Here is a 24,619-nt window from a genome sequence, read left to right as displayed (position 1 = left end):
GAAGAAGAATTTTTGCAAAAATTAACCCTAAAATTTACATGGGAAAAAGTTGATTCTATTTTTTAAAGGTCTCTCTGGATTGCAAAAAAAGGGCACAGTTTGCATTAAAAGGGGCATTTTTGGCACTATTCAGATCAAACGCATTAGATAGATGTTGGGTGAATGTTCAGGTCACAACGGTTTCTCTATATAGGCGCTCGCTCCCCTCCGACAGAGGTTGTCAATCTGGCAGTGGCTAGGGATGAGTGAACCAGTTCGTAATGAGACAGGTTTCTTCCCAAAAATCTTGTGTTTAATCCCAGTTTTTGGGGTTTGCCACCCATGATTCACTATTATACTCTGAGGTCTCTTTGAGCTTCAGTGGCTCCCCAGGAGCCTAGAAGATGACCAAAGAGGCCTGCAATAGATTGATGGAAAATTAGATGGTGCAATGGAACCTTGGAGAATTGGACAGTGCAACGAAACCTTGGAGAATTGGACGGTGCAACGGAACCTTGGAGAATTGGACGGTGCAACGGAACACCGTAGAAAATGGACAGTGCAACGGAACTTTGGAGAATTGGACGGTGCAACGGAACCTTGGAGAATTGGATGGTGCAACAGAACCTTGGAGAATTGGACAGTGCAACGGAACCTTGGAGAATTGGACGGTGCAACGGAACCTTGGAGAATTGGACAGTGCAAGGGAACCTTGGAGAATTGGACAGTTCAACGGAACCTTGGAGAATTGGACAGTTCAACGGAACCTTGGAGAGGTGAGAAAAGTTGAGTGTCTGTGTTTATGATTTTAAAGCATCTCTTATGGGTCTCCGATTATCGTCTGGGGTATGAAGAAGCCCCAAAGTATAATAAAAGTATATCCAATTTAGACTGAAACCAAAATGGTGGCCGAACTTCACGATTCTTGAAGAATGGGACGTTTGAGCTACAAAATCATAGAAGAATTTGGAAGAACCAAATATATTAACTGGTCAAAATCTTCTGACTCTATATGTGTCTGGATATTGGAACACCCAGGAGGACATGCTCGGCCACTACTCCATTCGTTACTGTAGATCTGATGGACATCCTTGATGGAACCTACAATGACTCCTAAGGCAGCCTCAGATCAGATGTCAGATCAGTCTAAAGGTCACTACTCTCCAAGCTAAGCAAACCTAGACCCATACCTCAACCCGCTGGGCTTTGACACCGTAACACAATGAGGATAACCATGCTTTACACTACTGAAGCCAGAGATGGAGTAGAAAACCGGTGCTCATGAATATGACGGACTCATGATCATAAATCTAACATATCCTTTGTCAGGGGTTATTAGGAGACTATTGCAGGGTCGTGTATACAGGTTGTTTGAGATCATCATCTTGACATCTAAAAGCTCTTCTGGACTTGCACCAAAGTCTTTCAACTTTGTAGCACTAATGAGACTTTAATAACATCCACTTTCCATTGGAAGGGTGACAGATGATGTAAAGAAGCGACGGTTACCTTTGTGCACCCTCTGCAAGTACAAAATGTTCTACTCTAACCTCCTTTAGATTTGTCTGGTGAGATAAGTGCGCCGTAGACTCCTCGCACTCCAATGAGCATCTTTTTAATTTATTTCTTGGCCTTCATAAATATTTGTTCCCCACTGTGTAATTAAAGTTTTGCCGCGCGCCTTGACATTTTTTCTGCACTTTTTTTTTTTTTTTTTTTTTTATCGTTGTCTTCCGCTACAAGAAAAATGACAGTCTACAACCTAAATTCCCATCATCCTAATTACTTTGTACTTCGACATAGTGGCTAGATCTAAATTGCATCTAGGGATTTATTGCCAAGATGGATTTGTTATTTATGGCGTCTTAGGTCTTGTCAATTTCAGAAGAGTTGTACTTTTCCTTAGACCTATGAGTCAGATGTGTTGGGTACAGCTGAGTCTAAAAGCAAATGTCATAGAGGTGCCCCATAGCAAATGTTAAAGGGGTTGTCCGGGAGCTGCAATACTTGTGCACGAGGCTGGACAAACTCACATTCCTATAGTCTTCCACCATTGTCTGGTCCAACGCTTATGTCGGTGAAAGACCTTAGAGGTCACTGTAGGCACCGGAAAGCAACTGGTGATGTCACTCACATATGCCATTGGTTCCTTTTCTTAAGACGCAGAGGTCACTGATTGGCCTCAATGGTCATGTATTGTCCAGGATCTTCCACCGGCACAAGACCTAACGAATGCTAGATCGGCCAGGGACAGGTGAGTATAAGGGGGTTCCTCCTACCGAGGACAGGGGATAGGTGAGTATTTTCTTTACCCCAGCCCTAGTACCCAATGAAATTTTAATTTAGCCCGGACAACTCCTTGATCTTTATAATAGGTGTATAGAAACGCTTACACACTGCACTTATACTGTTTAAAGAGATCCTATTATTAGAATCCCTTTTTTTCTAACTAACACGTAGGAATAGCCTTAAGAAAGGTTATTCTTCTCCTACCTTTAGATGTCTTCTCCGAGCCACCGTTTGGTAGATATTCCGTTTTCCATCTTTATGAAAATGAGTTCTTTCACAGCACTGGCGGTGGGCCCCAGCGCTCAAACAGCACTGGGGGTGTCCCCAATGCTGTGAAAGAACTCTCCAGTGCTGCCTCCATCTTCTTCAGGAACTGGCCTCTACGCTTCTTCTTCCAGCCTGGCTTTCAATCTTTGACGCATGCGCAATGGGCTCTTCCCCTGGCAGAGTCGACTGCACTTGCACGCGGCCATTTCTTTGTGGCCATTTACGCGAGCTCTTGGGTAAGCATCGAAGATTGAAAGCCAGGCCAGAAGACAGTGCATAGAGGCCGGTTCCTGAAGAAGATGGAGGCGGCACTGGAGAGTTCTCTTGCAGCATTGGGGACACCCCCCAGTGCTGTTTGAGCACTGGGGCCCGCCCCCAGTGCTGCGAGAGAACTCATTTGTATAAAGACGGAAAACGGAATATCTACCGAACGGCGGCGCGGAGAAGACATCTAAAGGTAGGAGAAGAATAGCCTTTCTTAAGGCTATTCCTACGTGTTAGTTAGAAAAAAGGGATTTTAATGATAGCATCCCTTTAAGAACAGAAGTTTCATCTTGACATCTGTTTACATAAATAGAGACTTTCCATATACGTTCTTACTCTATAACTTACTAAGACGTGAACATTTATTGTTGGTCTTGTTTTTGTGTTGGACAGGAGAGCCGCACCATCTGCCGAATTCTCTGTGGACAGGAGTCGACATCTGATGTCTTTCTTGGCCATGTTGGGTCCAAGCCCAGACTGGAATGTTGGACTCTCTGCCGAGGATCTCTGTACCAAAGAATGTGGCTGGGTGCAAAGAGTCGTCCAGGATCTAATCCCATGGGATGCAGGCACTGACAGTGGGGTCACTTACGAGGTATTTATAAGAAGCTTGTCATGCTGTGTGTCTTCAACATTTTTGGTTCTGTGAAGAACATTCTGGTATAACTTTGCTTCCAATCTCCATAGAACTAACCAGTCCTAAATCTATCAGTAAAGTTTTACAGGGAGAATCCAGAGAAGAGTTTTGGAGCCTCGATGCCTCGTATCTTTCTACAGGCATCTTCCTTTTTATTAATGTGTAATGTATTTTTTATTACAATGTTTTAAGTGCTTACTAGGCTCAGTCTGTGCCATGACCATTACTCATCTCATCTTCCAAGAGATGTTACCTTCAATTAGATATATCTTCTGTAGTTAATGGAGTTTCCCATGAACATAACATATTTTATTCTGCAGACAACTGAAAGTTGAACATTTTTGCAGATATAAATAATCAAAAATGTTGCAGAAAGTTATAGATTTCCTCTTATCCATCTTAGTAATGACAGGGTCTTGTCTCACTCACTTGCCAATGGAGATGGCCATGAATGCTTGAACTTTTTAGGTTGTAGGACTTGACAGAAACCCAGCCATGATGTTCTTATTGAGGACAAGTTATCAGGAGGACACTACATGTATGAGAAGATAACCTGACCTCAATAAGGACATCATGGCTGGTTATCAGGAGGACACTACATGTATGAGAAGATAACCTGACCACAATAAGGACATCATGACTGGTTATTAAGAGGACACTATATGTATGAGAAGATAACCCGACCACAATAAGGACATCATGGCTGGTTATCAGGAGGGGACAATACATGTATGAGAAGATAACCTGACCACAATAAGGACATCATGGTTGGTTATTAAGAGGACACTACATGTTTGAGAAGATAACCCGACCACAATAAGGACATCATGGCTGGTTATCAGGAGGACACTACATGTATGAGAAGATAACCTGGCCACAATAAGGACATCATGACTGGTTATCAGGAGGACACTACATGTATGAGAAGATAACCCGACCACAATAAGGAAATCATGGCTGGTTATCAGGAGGACACTACATGTATGAGAAGATAACCCGACCACAATAAGGACATCATGGCTGGTTATCAGGAGGACACTACATGTATGAGAAGATAACCTGACCACAATAAGGAGATCATGGCTGGTTATCAGGAGGACACTACATGTATGAGAAGATAACCTGACCACAATAAGGACATCATGGCTGGTTATCAGGAGGACACTATATGTATGAGAAGATAACCTGACCACAATAAGGACATCATGGCTGGTTATCAGGAGGACACTACATGTATGAGAAGATAACATCACCACAATAAGGACATCATGGCTGGTTATCAGGAGGACACTACATGTATGAGAAGATAACCCAACCACAATAAGGACATCATGGCTGGTTATCAGGTGGACACTACATGTATGAGAAGATAACCTGCCCACAATAAGGACATCATGGCTGGTTATCAGGAGGACACTACATGTATGAGAAGAGAAGCAAATAGGATAAACAATTATACTCTACTCGCCTTGCCTCACCTCTCCTGGGCATCCAGTGGTCTGTGGCATCCTCTTTTCGGTGATGTTACATGCCCTATTCACAGTTAGGCTTGAGGTTGGGAGTCCGTGGTCTCATGGAGCAAGCACCATGTTGTTGGTGGACTCTACTTAACCACTGAAACCCAGTCATAATAAAGGACTCAAAGAACAGGGGGCATTGTGGAGTCGGAGAGTTAGTGGTTGACGTGCAGGCGCTCATCCCCAACTCCCACAAGGACCAGTTGCTTTTACAGGAAGACTGTTTACCGATCAGTATATGTTTTTCACGTCAGACGAAACCCATGCAAACATGGGGAGAACATACAAACTCCATGAAGTTATTTCCCATGGTCAGACTCAAGCCCAGGACCTTAGTACTGCAAGGCAACACTGACCTCCCCTAGTCCTCCCAATGAGAAGAAGAGAAGAGACCCTAGAGTATAATAATAGACCTTCTAGACCAAGTCCAAGGCAAACCATCAAAATGAATCTCTTGAGGTTCCTCCATCTCTAGCTAAGACCAGAGTACGAAATGCCAGTCTTGATCAATCAGCCCTCCGGTCCCCCTGAATACATACCACACGTTGTAGTTTTTTTTATAGCACAAACGTTGCTTTTTTTTATTCTATACTTTTCCAATTATCACAGCAACAGCGATCACTCAAAGTGTAACCAGAGTAACAGATCTAGGTCATCTCCAGCAGATACAGATGGATTTTATTGCAGCGTATTTGGTTAAACTCAAGTGGTTTTTAGATGGGAGACTGACACAGAATTCTGATTCATTAGTAAATAGGTTGTCAAACAGTGTTTAGATATCTCGCCGTAATACTTATCTCGCCGTTGCGGCAGCATTACCATTTAGAACGTTACATGAAAGGAGAATTATTGAAGAAGGTCCAGATCCGCGCAGCTTATTTCCATCTACATTAAGTCGAGCATTGCTTCTAAAGAATACATTAGCGGAGGTCAGTACACAGATATCTCCAGAAAAGCATTAAAGACGTAGATGAGAAGTGTACAATATCGCAGGTGACACAATATCCGCCGCAAACAACGCTCGCAAACTTTTTGTTAGCCTTCTCCATTAGGTACCTTCTTTTATAGATGAGAACCAGGTTTATTTTAGTGAAAGGTTACGGATCAGATGAAGGATCTGTGTTGTCTAGTCTCACATCTGTCATCGACTGGGAGAAGCCTGAGATGCATTGCTTCAATTTAAAGGGATCTCGTAAGTCGTACAAACTACATCTCTTTAAAGGGATTGGCGGCTTTGGACAATCTCTAGCCTTTGGAAGATGCCCTCGATGATGAGCTGGTTACAATGTATCTGTACTCTGTGGCAGAATCTGGTATAATGGGAAGAATATGCAAATCTGTCTTCCATGATGTAATTAGGAAGTCAGGTGCCACAGAGTTGCAAACCAATAGAGGGCGCTCACTGGAATGTGCAAGCCTGTCTTCCCTGATGTAATTAGGATGACAGAATCTCAGTGATATGTCCCAATAATTACCAGGTTAGTCTTCTCTACACCGGGCTGACGAGCTACAATAACATCGACACGGCCGTCCTCAGTTGAGAGACTATACCTGGTAATAATCCCAGCAACATTGCAAAACAAAGGCCTCTTGGAAGGTCGAGCATGATGTTAAAGGGAGCAGCCTTTATTGGGCCTGAGATTCTGTCTTCCTAATTACATCAGGGAAGACAGGCTTGCACATTCCAGTGAGCGCCCTCTATTGGTTTGCAACACTGAGGCACCTGACTTCCTAATTACTACCTAATTACTACCTAACTTACTACCAGATTCTACTAGCCAATCCCTTTAAAGAGATGTAGTTAGTACGACTTACGAGATCCCTTTAAATTGATACTACCTAACTTACTACCAGATTCTGCGAAGAATATGCAAATCTGTCTTCCATGATGTAATTACATCATGGAAGACAGATTTGCATATTCTTCGCAGAATCTGATAGTAAGTGTTTAGATTCCCAACAGTGCCACCACAGGGTAAATTAGGTATTACATAGCGTCCATTCATACCAATGGATTGTCAATGTAATGCAGGACAGGACAGGTCCTCCAGAACGGGACAATCTATTTGTTGGCAGATGAGATGGGAGAACTGATTTGTGGGTTCACCCGAATAACCCAAATTGTTCGATATCCAACTGAACCAAACAATAGAGGATTCAAATCAGATAAGCTAAAATGGGCACCATGACTGGCACTGCGGTATATTATTATACTCGGCGGTCAATAGAGATATAATGGGTGGAGAAGGCCTAGTGGAAGTGTATAATAGGACAAAAACATTCATCATCACCTCTTTTGGCCTTCCTCGTGAAATCCGGCTCTCTCCTGGTGACGTCATGGGCCAGGGGTCACCACTGAGACCTGTGATTGGGCCACCCTGGTCACATGGGCTGATCAATGACCAAGCATAGGCCTTAGCATTGATTCCAGATGCATGACGTCACCACGAGGAGGTCCAAAGAAGGTGAGTATGAACGCTGGAGTCCAACTAGTGAGGGATAAGAAGAGCACCCATAGGGGAGGGGTACCAGTTGAGGCATCAGTAAGCTGAACTCATCTTCTTTCACTATGTTAGAACAAGATAAGATGGTTGAACCGTCTAATTTTTCCATTTGGACCGTCCCTTTAAGGATTAAATTATGGCTCCCCACAGTGAGAAGCCCATATAATGTATAGACCTTTAGTTTAGAGCCGAGGAATACAAGTTTCTTTCTGCAATTGCTTTGAATTTCAGAGACATATTGATCCGAGAACTGTCTTGCCTTTTCTGTTTTTCGGTAATGTGATCTGAGAGTCTCCGAATGCACATAACTCCAAATTCTGTCTCTCTGTAAAGACCTTAGAGCTGAGAATCAGCAAGATACAGCCATATCCTCTGCCTTGTGAGACGGCGGAGAAAATGTCTATTCTCAGTGGTCCAAGGCAATCATCTCACACTATGAGCCACAGGTGGGCCGGAGACATTCCCTTGTCGGCCAAGGCAGGACAATTGGACTTCATTTTATTGATCCAAACTTGGCTACTTCCGAAACTTTCCAGACCCCAGGAGATGTGAACAACAGGAGGGAACGAGGGCTCGTGCTCATGGACGTCCATGTTATGGCTCCAAGAGAACTTCCACTTAGTCTGTATGGTCTTCCTATATCCATCATACAGAAATTTTTGGGGCATGTTATTAAAAATATTTCCATAATATGGCAACGATGGAGCCCCCATGTGCACTATAGAGTCTCTATGTCCCCAGTATGGAGAGGTAGCGACGTTTTTTGCAACCACATAGACTCCATGTACAAAGCTCTGATATGGACTGCCCTGGGGACTGGAGCCCAAAAAGAATGAGGAATTTTTAGAGCATATCACCCCATCCCTGCAGATAGATAGGTTACTGTCACCAGACCCAGCATATCACCCCAGCCCTGCAGATAGATAGGTTACTGTCACCAGAACCAGCATATCACCCCAGCCCTGCAGATAGATAGGTTACTGTCACCAGACCCAGCATATCACCCCAGCCCTGCAGATAGATAGGTTACTGTCACCAGACCCAGCATATCACCCCAGCCCTGCAGATAGATAGGTTACTGTCACCAGAACCAGCATATCACCCCAGTCCTGCAGATAGATAGGTTACTGTCACCGGAACCAGCATATCACCCCAGCCCTGCAGATAGATAGGTTACTGTCACCAGTACCAGCATATCACCCCAGCCCTGCAGATAGATAGGTTACTGTCACCAGACCCAGCATATCACCCCAGCCCTGCAGATAGATAGGTTACTGTCACCAGAACCAGTATATCACCCCAGCCCTGCAGATAGATAGGTTACTGTCACCAGACCCAGCATATCACCCCAGCCCTGCAGATAGATAGGTTACTGTCACCAGAACCAGCATATCACCCCAGCCCTGCAGATAGATAGGTTACTGTCACCAGATCAGCATATCACCCCAGCCCTGCAGACAGATAGGTTATAGGGTCACCAGAACCAGCATATCCCCACCACCCTGCAGATAGATAGGTTATAGGGTCACCAGAACCAGCATATCACCCCAGCCCTGCAGATAGATAGGTTACTGTCACCAGATCAGCATATCACCCCAGCCCTGCAGATAGATAGGTTACTGTCACCAGAACCAGCCTATCATGCCAGTCCTGCAGATAGATAGGTTAGTGTCACCAGAACCAGCATATCACCCCAGCCCTGCAGATAGATAGGTTAGTGTCACCAGAACCAGCATATCACCCCAGCCCTGCAGATAGATAGGTTACTGTCACCAGATCAGCATATCACCCCAGCCCTGCAGATAGATAGGTTACTGCCACCAGAACCAGCATATCACCCCAGCCCTGCAGATAGATAGGTTATAGGGTCACCAGAACCAGCATATCCCCACCACCTTGCAGATAGATAGGTTACTGTCACCAGAACCAGCATATCACCCCAGTCCTGCAGATAGATAGGTTACTGTCACCAGAACCAGCATATCACCCCAGCCCTGCAGATAGATAGGTTACTGTCACCAGAACCAGCATATCACCCCAGCCCTGCAGATAGGTAGTTACTGTCACCAGTACCAGCATATCACCCCAGCCCTGCAGATAGATAGGTTATGGTATAGCTAGTCATTTTCTGGTATTCTGGGCATATGTGAATAAAAGTATCTAAAACCAGGCATTCCCTTTTAATAGATGATAAAGTAGATTTTACATTATCAGCAGATACAGCACAGCTAGTTAGGTAATGTATTGGGAAAAATTTCATAATCAATATCTTCTTGTAAGAAGACTTAATAGAAGCATTAGCCTACAACGTAATCTTGTAATGCTGAAAGGCTTAAGAACAGACACATGGAATTTAATGACTGTCAAGTATTACAGAAGATTCACTAGAAAATACAAGATATAATAAGAAACTTGCAGGTTCTAATATTTAATCTGTTACTGCAGCAGTTTGTGCTCCAGAGCTGTATTCTGTTATTGAGGACAGAAAGTTACTTGCTGCTTATGCTGGATTGGAGCCCCACTTCAGTTCTTGCTTTGAGGTCCCCAATTCTTGTATTATTACGCTGCTGGGCCACATGGGTGTCCTTTAGGCCAAATACATACATGTAGTAGTGTAAAAATAACGCTATATAGGATTGTATATATATATATATATATATATATATATATATATATATATATATACACATTATTGCTTTTATTTCTATTATACATAATGACCCTGAAGGAGCCAGAGCTGATCTGTTCCCCCGGGGCGGCGGCGAGCTCGCTGATCTGTTCCCCTGGGGCGGCGGCGAGCTCGCTGATCTGTTCCCCCGGGGCGGCGGCGAGCTCGCTGATCTGTTCCCCTGGGGCGGCGGCGGCCAGCTCGCTGATCTGTTCCCCCGGGGCGGCGGCGAGCTCGCTGATCTGTTCCCCCGGGGCGGCGGCGAGCTCGCTGATCTGTTCCCCCGGGGCGGCGGCGAGCTCGCTGATCTGTTCCCCTGGGGCGGCGGCGAGCTCGCTGATCTGTTCCCCTGGGGCGGCGGCGAGCTCGCTGATCTGTTCCCCTGGGGCAGTGACATCTTAGTAACATAGAAAGAAAAATAACAAGAAATAATATTCTATGTGGCGGTTTTTTAATGGGGATACCTCAGTTCAGGACACTTATCTATTAGCCAGATACAAAGTATATAATCTTATTAACATGATAGATGGTTCTGAGACAATCTCATTCACTATCTAAGCTAGAGATCTGCAAATTGCAAATTCTCCCCAAATTCAGCAAATCTCAAAGAAACAAATTTCCGGAGATCCGCGTAACTCTGCTACCAGTATTGGGGTGATGTCACATGACCTATTGACCGGGTTACGACCCTTGTGTCTTACAACACTTTCCCTTTTGTGCTGTATCATATCAACTTTTATGACTAGGGCAAGTCATGCCCCTTTTTTTCGGGATATAAGCGGCATATAAGTTGTCCACATCATATAACAACGCCTACTAGCTCTCCTGGACTCTTGCCTCCTCTTCCAGGAGTCCTGGTAGTCGTCCAATTTTTCAGGAGCCTCCAGAACATGCCAAGATTGTAGGCAAGAATAATTTCTCCTTGGAGCCTGAGAGTACTTACTTCTTCCAGGGCTTTTAGGTGACAAACCAAGGGGTTCCAGACCGATTCCAACTTTGGGTCATATCATCAGAACCAGCACCTGACCCCAAGTTCTTCACTTCCTCCCTCTTCTCCTGTGTTCCATTCCCTATTGCAAATGTATCTACCTGTTAATATGGTAAGGAGGAGGTAGAGCGTCTTGGGGGCCGGGTGTTGGTCCATTTGACCCAAGGTCAGAACCAACCCAGAACTACAGGGGTCTCTACTGAAAATCCCCATATGAAATAAATATTTCCAGGCTCCCTGGAGATTCCCTTTAAACCCATTCCCGTCCTGATACAATGTTGCAGCTGTAAAGTATATCATCTTCCTCCTCCTCCTCTTTCTCCTGTGTCCTCCTCCTCCTCCTCCTCCGTCGCTAAAGTTTCATTTTACTTGTACAAACCGAGGACACTGCGTAAAACAGAACATAAATTGAGAATAAACCATTGATTTTCTGCTCTATGTAAAAGCTGGGATTACAAATTAAAATCAATGCACAATATCATTCTCTCTCCATCCCGTCCTGCAGGAAATCTTCGCCTGCAATGAACTTTCTCAGGATCCAAGATGCAGATGGAGCTCGACGTTCCGTGTCTTTCCTCTCCCAGAAATAGGAATTATTTTTTAACTAGTAACTCTTAAGCCGAGGATACTAATCCTGCAACGTGCAACTCCCAGCACCGCAAATGACTGCCATAATCCCCGTGTAAATCTCAGCTTTGTAAAATTATATATAAAATACGGAATTGTGCGCCGCTTGTTAAGGATTTATTTTGATATGGGTGTTCCGAAAATGGTCGGTTAACGTCTTGTACTGATCTGTAATTTCACTTTTTTTTCTGCAGCGCTGTAAGGTATATACTGTATACTGTGAAGCCTCTTTACAGGGGTGATGTATTTGAGACGTATGTGATGATACTGCCACCTAGTAGACATTCTTGTCATTACATGTTCTTCACAAACATACTGAGCGTTGGGTTATTTTTTCACATTTATGGACAATATTTAGGATAGGCTATAAATACATGACCACGAAGGCCCCTGCACGGATCAAATGTTCAGGGCTACTTCTGACACCCATGCTATATACTATACCTATACTGAGCCAGAAGCAGTTGGTTTTGCATCCTGTATAGTGGTTGGGTACAGGTACAGTGCTCAGGTCCAAATGCTTCTGACTCCATGCAGTGCTCAGGTCCAGATGCTTCTGACTCCATGCAGTGCTCAGATCCAGATGCTTCTGACTCCATGCAGTGCACAGGTCCAGATGATTCTGACTCCTTGCAGTGCACAGGGCCGGATGCTTCTGACTCCATGCAGTGCACAGGGCCGGATGCTTCTGACTTCATGCAGTGCACAGGGCCAGATGCTTCTGACTCCATGCAGTGCACAGAGCCGGATGCTTCTGACTCCATGCAGTGCACAGGGCCAGATGCTTCTCACTCCATGCAGTGCACAGGGCCAGATGCTTCTGACTCCATGCAGTGCACAGGGCCGGATGATTCTTTCTCCATGCAGTGCACAGGGCCGGAGGCTTCTGACTCCATGCAGTGCACAGGGCCGGATGCTTCTGACTCCATGTAGTGCACAGGGCCGGATGCTTCTGACTCCATACAGTGCACAGGAACAGATGCTTCTGACTCCATGCAGTGAACAGGGACAGATGCTTCTGACTCCATGCAGTGCACAGGGCCGGATGCTTCTGACTCCATGCAGTGCACAGGGCCGGATGCTTCTGACTCCATGCAGTGCACAGGGCCGGATGCTTCTGACTCCATACAGTGCACAGGGACAGATGCTTCTGACTCCATGCAGTGCACAGGGACAGATGCTTCTGACTCTATGCAGTGTACAGGTCCAGATACTTCTGACTCCATGCAGTGCACAGGGCCGGATGCTTCTGACTCCATGCAGTGAACAGGGACAGATGCTTCTGACTCCATACAGTGCACAGGGACAGATGCTTCTTTCTCCATGCAGTGCACAGGGCCGGATGCTTCTGACTCCATGCAGTGCACAGGGCCGGATGCTTCTGACTCCATGCAGTGCACAGGTCCAGATGCTTCTGACTCCATGCAGTGCACAGGTCCAGATGCTTCTGACTCCATGCAGTACACAGGACCTTCTTTACCTTTTCTCTTGCTTCAGTATATCCAGAGATGTTCGGCACAAGATGATCAATCTTGATAAAGAAAAACACAATTTCATGATCCTTTGTTGGGAGATATCTGTCCTATATGTGTCTGTATGGGGCCACCCAGTGGTTGTGAGATGAATTGCAGCCTGTCAAGTGTTTTGCTAGAATGTGTTGAATGTGTATCTGGAAATATTGAGTCCAAATTGGCAAGGGTTAAGGGTGGACACATCTGTATATCAGCAATGCATGTTACAACAATGAAATGGCTGCATTCAGTCAATCATGTCTATGTAAAGATCGCTTCAGTAATATCTCTTTACATGTTCTCTTTATATTCAGTCACCTAACAAACCTACAATACCACAAGATAAAATCCGGCCATTGACCAGTTTGGACCACCCGCAGAGCCCATTTTATGATCCTGAAGGAGGTCCCATCATTCCAGTCGCCCGAGTCGTTATTGAGAGAATTGCCAGAAAGGTAAGTAACCTGAAATGTAACGTGTAACCAATATGATCCATAGCAATGTCTGATCACTGGGGAACCCTCACAAGTCATGAGAATGGTGGTCCCTAAGTCCCCAGTGTGTACACATTACCTGCATTCTTCCTTTCCAAGCTGTCCTGCCCCTTGAAGGATTAGTGTGCTCACCTGCTAACCTTCCTTCTGCCCGTCCTTGTCTGTATGTATAAAGTTTTGCATTGCTAGAATAAAAAAAAAAAAAAAATATGTAATTTTTCAATTGTCTATTAAAAAAGGATGCAAAAGGATGCTATGTACTCCTCTGTGCACACATGTCCTTCCATCTGCATGCCTAAGCAACTCCTGGATATCATGATGACTTGACTTCATATTTGGACTAATGTCCTGTCTGTTTGGACAGAGCTACATTGTATCTAATGTGTGTATTTCTACACAATTGTTATGGGTGGATGCAAGGCCACAATAAAAGCGATAGCAGGAGATTGGCTGATAAATGCAAGCAGTAGAGACAGCTATTTAAAGCTAGTATACCCCTGTGAACCAAGCCACAACCTCAGGCGAACCGCTGCTACACCGGAGAACCACTGAACCCTGCTGCACACTCAGATCTAAGGCATCAGAGATGCGTTGAACCCTGCTGCACATTCAGCTCTGCTGTGATGCAGCAGAGCGCAGAGCTGAGTGTGCAGCAGGGTTCAGCACCTCTCTGATTAACCAAATGTTAAATCCACCATTCGTATAAAGTGGAGGTCACCTGATTTCGCCACCGAATTACTTTTTCAGATTTTTTTTCGATGCCTCCGTTGTCGTAGTTCCTGTCCCACCTCCACAGCGCAGTTATTGGTGCAAAAAAAGCGCCAGGGAAGGTGGGAGGGGATACGAATTTTTAGTGCGTTTGCCTCATGGTATTCGATTGGAATCACATACCTCGAAAGCCCTGATATTCAATCGAACAGTGTTTGCTCACCTCTAGTCTTATGTCTTCCAGGGAGAGCAATGCAATATCGTCCCAGACAACGTCGATGACATCGTAGCCGATCTGGTCACGGAAGAAAAAGAAGAAGGTAAAAATGTCATATTGGGGTCGAAGTATTTTTTCTTTATATGTTTATATTAGACCAGGGTAGGTGAAAAAAATGTCCAAAAGCAAACTCCTATGTGGTCCTCTGTCTCCCAGTGAGGTCCGGTCCTGCTGCCTTATTGGTCTCTTCTGGAGAAAGTTTCCGCCGCATGTGGCCATTGAGACCTAAAGAATGGGACACGGGATGTCATAGTGCAGTCATAGTGCGGTGGGGACTTCTATCAGGACCGGACCGCGCTGGGAGAAACCGGAGCACCAAGGATAAAAAAAACAAGCATATATCCTGGAGAACCTCTCTAATTTTTGGAAAATCTTGTGTCTGGCCGAACCCAAGATTTCTGGGGTAGCATTCAGACCTCGGGGTATAATAATCAGAGAAAGACCTTTGAGACATGTGGAAATACAATAGTCTCCTCTCTGGGGCTTCCTGGTGGTGTCCAGTGTCCCCTTCCGGGTTTTCATGTGGGGCGTGTCACTGCCATGACACTTGTACATGCCGCTAACCTTACAGGAGAGGTCAGGAGACAATGGACACCACAAGGGAATCCAATGGAGGTCTCCTGACCTGGGAATCTGGAACACAACTGGCAAATATTTGCAAAACGAATTTTGCAAGGTCCCCCCATCTTTACGTATATTGCTATGTGAACAGCCCTATATCTTGAGTATAAGTTTCAGGTATTAGAAATCGGAGAACCCATTACCCCCCATTCTTCATGCGCCTTTCCCTGGAATAACCTCTTAATGTTACTTTACACACTTTTATTTGTAATATATTATTCTTCTTGCTAAGAACATTGAATCTGTCTTCCCGAATTGCACACAAGACAAATGCTCCAATCTCGAAGCAGCCCCCATCAGCACTGCCATCTCTCTAATGGTTAAAATAAAGCAAGCCTGCCAGGAGCCCTGGATCCGGAGCGAGCCCATGACAAGAATTGATGGCGATTATGCAAAAAGGAATGCTTTGTTTGTCTTAAAATCATACCGACGCTTTTTTTCCTCACCATCACTCATCCTCGCTGCCACCGCAAAAGAGGGGAGGAAAAATGAGCCCTGTGTTTGCCAGTCACTGCCCTCAAGTGGTTCTCGAAAGATCTGCAAGATGTATGATTACAGGGTTCATTTATCAAGCTCAGCAGGGCACACAAAAGGCAAGGAAATGGCACTTGATGGATTTTCGCTTTTTGGGGGATTTTTCAGTGATTTATCAGGACGCCTTGTGCTGCCCTCACAAAGTATTTCTCCTTCACTATCTGCTGCTGACTTAAATTACCACAATATATTCAACGCATTTCTGCTCGAGTGACAGTGCAAAGTTTCAACAGATAAATCAGGGGCGGTGACAGAATCTAAGGTGTAGGTACAATTCAGATATGGTGGGAATTGTATCTGGCCAATGTCCAAGCAGGTCACCCATGGTGAAGGACACGGCGCGCTCTTCACTTTACTGTGCTAGTTATCAAGTATACAAACAGTGCAATGCTCCAGGGGCAACAGATGGCAAATTGCAAACAGCAGATGTGGCCAGGACCAGGTTAGGTGATTGTTTGCAGGTTGACTCCAGTGGAGATCTTCTACCCCCTTCAATTATATGAAAGGGGTCAAGATGTTTCCTGAATATTCTTTCATGTCTTTTAGATGACACCCCAGAGACTTGCATCTATTCCAACTGGTCTCCTTGGTCGGCTTGCAGTTCTGCTACCTGTGAGAAAGGGAAAAGGATGAGACAACGTATGCTGAAGGCGCAGCTGGATCTCAGCGTTCCTTGTCCAGACACACAAGACTTTGAACCTTGTATGGGACCAGGATGCAGCGATGATGGTAATGTGGGGGGGGGGGCAAATAAACACTATGAAAGGTTAAGTTGATCATTGGATCATTGGTTGAAGTTTCTCCAGAAGGTCCATTTTTTTGTAGAGGGTCTAGAAACGATGGCATCTTCAAACCATATCAGTGATGGTGCCCAGAGTTGTCCCCCTATTGATCTAAGAATGACTCTCAACCCTGAGGACGGGCCACCAATATTTTAATTCCAGAAAGCCTGTTTAAGACAAGTCTTGATATATTTCGAGACTCCTCCAGAGGAGATGTCATTGATGGAGGTCGCTTCCTGTGCCATCGAAGTCACCAAGAAAATTGTGATGTCTCTCAATGACAGTTCCATTAACTTAATTCAAAGACTAAAATCTTTGACTTGACCCACCAATGACCTGAGAGAAGTGAACATTCTCAATGAACTTCCAACTCAGTGTCATATCTCAACAAGAGGCACAGGGCATGGAAGACCACCATGGCCCCATATATTGATGACGTCTTCCATGCACCATGACCCTTTGCTTCTAGCAATGAGAAAAGTTTCCATTTGTATCAGCTCATCCTTTGCATTCCCAACCCACAAGATTTTGTTGCAACCCCCCCCCCCAAAAAAAAAAAAAAACTTGGCTGCTTAACCCTTTAATGGCCCATAAGATCCACTTATCCTATATGATGAGACCATAAATGGTGCCTATCAGTTGGAGACCTTGTTACAGATTTTGCAGAGGGGTCCAGACACCTCAGGTTATTTTTGTGCCTGAAGCTAACTGTATATCAGGCCTTCATTGTCGATTTTCTTTCTTTCAGATGCGTCCACATGTATGATGTCCGAGTGGATCATGTGGTCCCCGTGTAGCGCCTCCTGCGGGATGGGAATGAGATCTAGAGAGCGATATGTAAAGCAATTTCCAGAGGATGGATCTATGTGTAAAGTTCCAACAGAAGAAACAGAGAAGTGTATAGTCAATGAGGAATGTGGTAAGACGTCTTCTCCTCTATATAAAGTTCAAAAAGATGCGACTGATCCTCAACGCGTCTAAGATGACAAACTAGCAGAGACTCTAAGAACTCGCTAGATTTATCCCCTCTATGGTTATATACAAGACAAATGTTTCCCATCAACACACATGGTGGAAATGATCAAAGCCCTCCAGAATTCTGGAACAAAAAGTTACAAAAATATGGATTCGCAACTTTTTGAATTTATTTGAACAAAACTTTATGACACGACATTTGAAATTCTTGAAGGAAAGTTGGTGGGGTTATCTTGTCTACCTGCTGTACATCCAATATATCCAATGCAACTTTTTCAAAAGTTTCAAAAATTTAGCAAACTCGCACAGAAAGTGGCGTAAAGTTACAGATTTACAAATTTGTCAAACATTGGGATGAATTTATTAAATGGTCCCTAACTTTTCAAACAACTTAGTCTTATGTCATGGCTTATGTGATTCTGCACCAAAATGTAATGCACTTTAATTAAATTTGTGCTTGGAAAACCTTCCTAAAGTTCCTGCCTCTAGGTGGCTCCCTTCTAGCTAATTTGCAGTTCTCTCCTTGTTGATAGTCAAGGTTGATCCATAGATACAAGGAGGGATCAGAGTGAGTGGAGGGGAAGGTTGCAGATTGGAGGGGTTGATTCTCCTTAGACTCCACATATGTCTACAAATTGTTGCTCTATGCAAAGAATTGAACATTCTGCAAATCTTATAGCTTACCATACGGTCTTTCATTCAAAAGTTGATCATTTTGGTTCAAATTTGCCCCAAAAAAGGTTCTTTTAAAATCCCCCATGATAATTTCTCCCCAATGTATAGAGATAGTCCACAAAGAAAGCCATGCTAATCCCTTCTCCTACATTACACCCTGGATCGTACTCCAGAGCTGCATTCATAATTCTGCTGGTTGCTTTTGGAAACTGTCAACAATCTGATGACAGACACGCCCCCTAATGGCTTAGCTGAGCTATGGTGATAATTAGCAAGGATGGCTGGGAAATTTCAGCTCTGAAGAAAAGAATTATGATTGCAGCTCTGAAGTATATGTAGGCTCAGTGCTGAATAAATAATGCAATAGATTGACAACGTTGCTTTACAATTGAGCTTTGCTCCGATCTGAAAAATGTCACCAAGTAAATTGTTTTGATTGTAGCGAAATGTAATATATTGAAAGAATTGTTTGGAATCCTTGTTGTGTCTTAGATATAAAACTGACAATTTTTGCTCTTTATCATTCAATGCACAGAGCCGAGCAGTTGTATTGTAACGGAGTGGGGTGAATGGGAGGAATGCAGCGCCACCTGTGGTATGGGGATGAAAAAGCGACACAGGATGATTAAGATGACGCCAGCGGATGGGTCCATGTGCAAGGCCGAGACCTCTGAAGTGGAAAAGTGTATGATGCCCGAGTGCCGTAAGTGATACACCGTTATATAATACACTCAATCCATACTGTGAAGATTCTACCAAAAATCAGATCTCGTCAAAGTGGATGGAACAGTCCAAGAACTTTCCACATAGAGGTACAACATGAGCCCAAGTGCAAAATTTGATGCAGAAACCCTAAATATAATATATTGTTTATAGTACTGGTCTCTTCATATTGGGAAGAGATGCCTTATGGACCCCCTAAGGTTCCTAGTACAACCTCACACTTTCCAGGTTAGCAGGGAATAGATAGGATAGATAGATAGATAGATAGATAGATAGATAGATAGATAGATAGATAGGAAGATCTATGCAACTACTATGAAGGCAAGGGAGAGATTGGGGTCAGCCATCACTGGTCCCATCCCCATTGTTATTGGTGCATGACTTCCCTTGTAGGAGAACTGTATGGTTGGGAAATAAGGACGGGGACCATTGGCTCATCTACCCCCAGTGTTCCTTTGTGTTCACATGTTGGGTAATATGACATGTAAGTAGTGACGTTCCCCATACCCAACATGTGACTATTAAGGGTAGGGATTGGCCTGATCCTCCTCATTTTTAGCCCAACCAGTTCAGGTTTGGAAGGGAACAATGGATTTCAGACAGGTGAGTATCCCTTCTTTTTTTATCTTACTTACCCCACCCCGGTCCAGTTTGCCTGGAAAATCCCTTTAAGTGATAAAAGCTCCAGCAAAAACGCATTAAAGTAAAATACAGAAGATAAATCCATTTCTGAACTATTGTGGTCTAATGAGCCAAGTCAAAGCCTCCATTAAATACGCTCATGTTCATGTGAAGTCGCCCGGGAGATGCCCCGATGGACGTCAGGTCCCTGTCGGCTGTCTTAATATCGGTTCTAATGATTCATAGTCCATTGACTGTTCTTCTGTAGCCTCGCTCTGACCAGTCCAGTGATCTCGGTACGATCCATCACAAAACTTTGCCTAGTGCCCTTTACAAGCCACAGTCAATCATTATTAGCAGCTTATGAATAGACTGTGCGATGGCCCATTATCCCGGGTGCACAGGATGATGTACGGTACTACTAGTTCATTAGGAATCTACAAATACGTACAAACAATAATCCTACAGCTCAGCTTAAAGAGGACCCGGCACCACTACTGCCACGTCCGTATTAGTATTCCTCATCATGCATCATTTCTTGCAACGCTGCCTTGCGCCTTGATATTTTTATCGGGAAATTGTGAGTAACTTGACAACTGGGTGTTACCTTTGGGGTGCCACTGGGTAACACACGCCCAGTTGTTAATTTATAACATAAGAATGACAGTTCTAAAAAAAATCACTCTAGAATTTTTGAGAGTTGACCACCAAAATCCAAAAGGACAGGGGATAACATGCAAATCATTGGTAGCCTGATGGGACCCCCACTGATCTGAAGAACAGGAGTCCTTAGAGAACTGAAAACTAAGGGACACGCCAGGAAATTATTACAGAATATACTATATTATATCTAGTGCTGGTCCTGCGGGGGTGGGGCATGACACAGGAATTCTCGCCTAGTTTTATGCTCCGCCTCCTCAAACCTAGAACATAACATGATGGAGTGTTCCTTAAATAATAGCTGTCCTAACAAAATGTAGCTGGCATATATTACATCTTTGTACCTGTACCCCCGCAGATACTATCCCATGTATGCTGTCACCATGGTCTGAGTGGAGTGACTGCAGTGTGACCTGCGGAAAAGGAACCAGAACACGTCAGAGGATGCTAAAGTCACCGGCTGAACTCGGAGACTGCAACGAAGAGCTGAAACAAGTGGAAAAATGCATGCTGCCAGAATGCCGTATGTAGAGATCATGTGCCGCAAATATGTTCCATGCAATAGTCAATGTCATCAGCACCGATAATGGCTAATAATAGTCAATGTCACCAGCATGCAGAGTGAGTCGGGCTCAAGACTTGTAGTGGAAGAATTAGAAAAATATGTTTGTTCCAAAAACAGCGCCACCACTATTCACAGGTTGTGTATGGTATTGCATCAGCATGGTACAGAAGGGCAAAGTGGCGCTGTATTCGTAAGAAAACAATCATGTTTTTTTAATTCTGCACAGTGTTATCTAGATTATTTCCAGGGATATGTTCTGCACCAAGATTAGTGGACAGTGTGGTTCCTCTGGGGCGGGGTCTCTGTGTGCTATATGTTGTGAAATGTTACCACCCACTTGACACTAATCTACGTCAGCACTAAAAGGGCTTATATCTTTGGAATGGCTGAATGGATTTGGATAAACAAAACACCAAAATGCTCAGGGTAACAGCGCCGATTAGATGATGGATGTCACTGGGGTTTTCAGACGGGGTGATAGGTCCTTTTTAAAGAGGTTTTCTTAGAGAACATGTGGGTTTACTTCACTATTTCTCTTTCCAGCCATCAACTGTGAACTGACCGAGTGGTCTCACTGGTCTGAATGTAACAAGTCCTGCGGCAAAGGACATATGATCCGAACCAGAATGATCACCTTGGAGCCACAATTTGGAGGTGGCCACTGCCCGGAAACAGTACAGCGTAAGAAATGCAGAGTGCGAAAGTGCCAAAAAAATAATGGGGCTGAAAAGAGACGTCTGAAAGAAGCCAGAGAGAAGAGGAGAAGCGAGAGGACGAATGAAGATGCTGATGGTGAACAGCTACCAGGTACGTCCAAGTTTCATAGAAGTGACCCAAATATAGTCATTGTGGGCAGTGGCATAACTAGGAATGGCGAACATTTGACATGGCCTCCCCAACCCCCTACCCGCATAAACTGCATTCCTGCACAAACTATTATTTATATTTCTTTTTCTTCCTTCGCTACATTTTGTTAATTGAACAAACATTTCTATTTCAGAAAACAATCTTATACATTAAGTTCCTGCCCTAATTCATAAACTGTAGTCGCCCCTTCTATCATGTGCTCTTGATATAATGTGCCATAGACATTGGCACTTTTGGGCTCCCGTAGGCACCACATCCCATCTACTACCTGGTCACCTCCGATCCCTTAAAGTATCTATATGGTAATACTGCTACATTTATTTTCAGTTTGCAAGATGAAGCCATGGACGTCATGGACAGAATGCACCAAATTCTGCGGCGGTGGCATTCAGGAACGGTTCATGACCGTGAAGAAGAGGTTCAAAAGTTCTCAGTTCACCAGCTGTAAAGACAAGAAGGAGATCCGAGCTTGTAACGTCCATCCATGTTAGCAAACACCTCCCACGGGAAACTCCTCCGGGTCCATGGAAAGTCAATCTTTATTAGATTTTTTATCATAGAATATATACAGTGCTTTTCATTTTGCAATGTACTTTGCTTACTACTCTTGCAGGTGCAAGAACTATATTTTCTAACTATTCACATGTAATAATAACTGAATCATCCGGTTAGATCAATAAATAATGTCTTACATCTTGGTCGTTTAGCGAGAGAATACGACTCCGGACAATATATCTTCCTAGTTGCATCACGAACTTTAACCTTAACAATATGACATGCATGCAAGAGAAAACATGACCAAATAGGACAACCCGTCACCGCCACCCCGTGTTGTTTTTCTCATTGCTAGACCGCACAGAAGCATTGGCAGCCGGTACCAGACACCCGGTTGTACGTCTGCCGTATCGCAACAGGTTCACCAGGACGACTCTGCGCATGTTTTTTAAGTCATTCTAGATGATTTACCCCAGGCTGTAATATTTTTGACACTACTGATGAGTTAAAATTTCCTTTGAAATCTTATTTGGAAGAGCTGAACACACAAAAAGTTGTCTCTCAAATCTGTAGTTATTTTTGAAAAAATTTAGAAAAATTCTACCTTTTTCATTTAACTTCATGAGGTATGGTAAAGGGGTTGTCTGGTGTAGAAAACATATGTCCAAATATCTGGTTAGGGCATTCTGAGTCAATATGGGGGGTCCATTGGTCAATATGGGGTCCATTGGTCAATATGGGGGTCCATTGGTCAATATGGGGTCCATTGGTCAATATGGGTGTCCATTCGTCAATATGGGAGGTCCATTGGTCAATATGTGGGGTCCATTCGTCAATATGGGAGGTCCATTGGTCAATATGTGAGGTCCTTTAGCCAATATGTGGGGTCCATTGGTCAATGGATATAATAATCAGAGACCAATAGGACGGGAAATTCATAAACCATCATACACACCTTCCCTCGCCTGTCCAGGCTCTCTTGCAACGTTCAGTGTTCCTTCCAGAGCATCTTCTGTTCTCTTTTGGCCTCTTATGTCCTCCTACTGGGGATTATTATACTATGGGGTCTGAATATTGGAGGTCCTTCTCAAATAACATTGAATTGTCCAAAACAGACAACCTCTTTAATGGGACACTTTGGCAACAAAGTGAAAATCCGGCTGTTGTTACAATCTTACATATAACGATCAAATATAGAGACAAGTCTATGAATTTAAATCATGATAAATGTATATTTGTGGATCCAGAAGAAAAGTCAGAAATGATATCTTAGTTCCTCAACACTATGGTAGGAGGTGTATGCCATATTTGTTGGGGACTCCAATGTTGGGAGGCCAGAAGAAGCTGTATGATGATATCACATTCACTCTTAAAGGAACATTAAGTGGTCTATAGAAAGGGATTCTATGATGGGATATATGCATGTACAACATAGAGAAATTTCTGAAGGGTTCTCAGTATTAGAGAGATGAAGGAGGCCATTTCCAAAAGGGGCACCTGCAGTAACTTGTACACACTTGTCAATTTAGTAATAGATAGACTTTATACATTATAACTTTAGTATCTGTAAGATCACTGAACGTAGCAAAATGAAGGATCACGTAACCGAGTCAACTCATAGCTGGTTTTGTTCCTCTGCTGCTCATCTTAGAGGCAACCACTGACCAATCTCATGGACCTTCAATGAAAATATACAATGTACCTGGCCAAGAGCAATTCACTATTATAGGCTCAACTCGATTCCATAAAGTTCATGCACATTGGTTAGTGAGTTTTATTGGGCTTTGAGGGCGCACTCTGTTACCCTGTGGCTAAAGCCAACCATACACATTTGATATACACTGGTCAAACCTGCTGAACAACTGGCCATCTAATGTAGATAAGCGTCTTCTGACTCTATCCATATTTTTTTTGCTTTGAGGTAGATAAATATTGTCTGATGGTACATCCCCAATTGACAACACCAGTTAGACGGGAAGATAACCGTCGTCCCAATTCTGGGGAGTCCACAGTCCAGACGTATTAGTCTGAAATGAGAGTCGCAAACACCCCTGGTGAACTGACTGGCAAACTGAGGCCGTGGGTAGTCGGTGGTGCAGAGCTGAAGAGTACACTGGGGTGCAGTGAAGAAAAAGCTGGGGAGGAGAGCGCCACCCCGGTTTTTTCTTCACTGCACCCCAGTGTGCTCTTCATTCCTGTAAAAAGAGTTGTAATATAGCCTTATCTAAGACAATGCTATACGCTGAGGTCATGGGGTCTCATAGCAAAGATTAAAGGGGTTGTGTGACACCCATAGGTAATGGATAATGATGAACTACCCAGTGGATAGATGATCAATATCAGATTGATGGGGGTCCGACACTTGGACCCT

General features: G+C 44.0%; 1 protein-coding gene across 1 annotated transcript in view; it reads left to right on the top strand.

Moving 5' to 3' along the window:
- Nucleotides 1–24,333, top strand: part of SPON1 (spondin 1) — a 169,023-nt gene extending 144,690 nt beyond the window's left edge. Inside the window, exons 8-16 of the mRNA XM_075280902.1 lie at nt 3,193–3,394; nt 13,566–13,706; nt 14,698–14,773; nt 16,432–16,614; nt 17,416–17,586; nt 18,853–19,020; nt 20,680–20,844; nt 21,430–21,693; nt 22,081–24,333. Coding sequence (XP_075137003.1) covers nt 3,193–3,394; nt 13,566–13,706; nt 14,698–14,773; nt 16,432–16,614; nt 17,416–17,586; nt 18,853–19,020; nt 20,680–20,844; nt 21,430–21,693; nt 22,081–22,244 — 1,534 coding nt within the window. The 3' untranslated portion in view covers nt 22,245–24,333. The remainder of the gene's footprint in view (nt 1–3,192; nt 3,395–13,565; nt 13,707–14,697; nt 14,774–16,431; nt 16,615–17,415; nt 17,587–18,852; nt 19,021–20,679; nt 20,845–21,429; nt 21,694–22,080) is intronic.
- Nucleotides 24,334–24,619: the final 286 nt, after the last annotated feature.

Source organism: Leptodactylus fuscus, chromosome 7 (assembly GCF_031893055.1).
Source record: "Leptodactylus fuscus isolate aLepFus1 chromosome 7, aLepFus1.hap2, whole genome shotgun sequence".
NCBI lineage: Eukaryota > Metazoa > Chordata > Amphibia > Anura > Leptodactylidae > Leptodactylus > Leptodactylus fuscus.
Note: the sequence above shows the minus strand (reverse complement) of the source record. Positions and strands in the feature narration are given on the sequence as shown.